This window comes from Cyprinodon variegatus, unplaced genomic scaffold, assembly GCF_000732505.1.
Source record: "Cyprinodon variegatus isolate N-32 unplaced genomic scaffold, C_variegatus-1.0 Scaffold2214, whole genome shotgun sequence".
NCBI classification, from domain to species: Eukaryota; Metazoa; Chordata; class Actinopteri; order Cyprinodontiformes; family Cyprinodontidae; genus Cyprinodon; species Cyprinodon variegatus.
In genome coordinates, this window is record NW_015152667.1 from 24,641 (window position 1) to 26,105 (window position 1,465).

The 1,465-nt window shown below is 38.9% G+C and overlaps 1 protein-coding gene across 1 annotated transcript in view; it reads left to right on the plus strand.

Annotated features, from left to right (window-relative positions):
• LOC107080682 overlaps positions 1-1,465 on the plus strand; it is a 7,461-nt gene that overhangs the window by 2,942 nt on the left and 3,054 nt on the right. Inside the window, exon 2 of the mRNA XM_015368891.1 lies at positions 166-213. Within this exon, the coding sequence (XP_015224377.1) occupies positions 166-213 (48 nt within the window). The remainder of the gene's footprint in view (positions 1-165; positions 214-1,465) is intronic.

A 1,465-nucleotide genomic window follows, 5' to 3' on the forward strand; every position in this document is an offset into this window, starting at 1 on the left:
GTTGTTGTTGTGCATCTGTGTTTTACATGAGACAATTATTCAGTTCATTGTTTATTTCATTTTATTATAACTGACATGAAATAAAAAAACAATACAGGCTCCAATTGTGCAGAATAAATGTAAACCTTAGTTAAATAACAACATGGTTTATTTTGCTCTCTACAGAACTAATTTCAGAAAGAAAGAGGAGGAACTTGAATCCTTAAACAGAAGGTACTGATGTAAAAACAATCTAACAGTTTACATGGTAATTTAGATTTTTCCAGATAAATTATCCATTTGTTGGTTGTTAAATTTTACTGTATTTGGCTGAGGTTCGTGTTGTTGTGCATCTGTGTTTTACATGAGACTTCTATTCTATTTATTTATATTCATGTAATACATACATACATACATTAACTGAATTTATTTACTTTAACTGACTTCTATCTTCATGTAGCCCACCTATACCCCATTGAAGTAGGTTAGGGCCCCTGAGTTCGTAAAAAAACCCTTAAACTCTATTTACTCTTTATATTTCGACTTGAGTTTGACTCACCTCCGAGGACAGTAACAACTTTAAACACAACCTAAGGAAATCAGAATCAGGGTTATAATCCAGCCTTAAATCTGCTTATTTCTTATCCAATAATTTGAAATAACCAAACAACTCACAACAGTTTATGAACTTTGAACTTATATTGAGCAAAACAACCAAACAAAACAATACAATTGAGATGATTGCAAAATAAAATTAAAATAAATTTCTCTCTGTAATAAAGTTTCAGTTTCAATTGTCCAACTTAAACCAAAATATGTGGGCCACACTTCCTAACTCACACCTAAGCCGACGTAAAGTTAAAAATAAACCAAAATTCCCCCGTTGCAGGCCTGATATGATGTGGAACTTTTAGAATGTGGTTCCTCTCCCCAAAGTTTGGAACCTTCTGGTGATGAACCTGTCCTTTGGTCCTGGCTGATAAAGGAAGATGGATGCAGGATGTTGATCACTCGTCACCAGTCTCTCGGTCCCCAGCAACACAGCATGCAGCAGAAAAGTCCAGTGAAGATGCAGTCCTCCGAATCAGATCCATAGAAAATCAGTACTGCTCACCTCTCTGCACAGTGCTTGACTCTCCCAGCTTCCACGCCGGAAACTTTACTAGAGTCTCTGTTAGCTGAGCTAGCTCCCAGTACTGAAAATGCATTCACTTTGCTGGTGAATGCTAATGCATTAGCGAGCACTGAAACAATACCTACAGCTACTATACAGTAGTGATGTGATGAGATGAGCCGAGGCTTCGAGGCGTGTGTCGAGTAATGGAGGGGGCGTTTCCCTGAAGCGCGTGTCGAGGCGTGATTCATTTAGAGGAGGGACCAAAATTGATGACGTCCGAGGCCTCGCTACCGTGATACCACGTGACCGCTTCGGTACGTGGTTCGGGATGCGCAACAATTTTGACAGGCATCTAAACAGCCTCAGTGT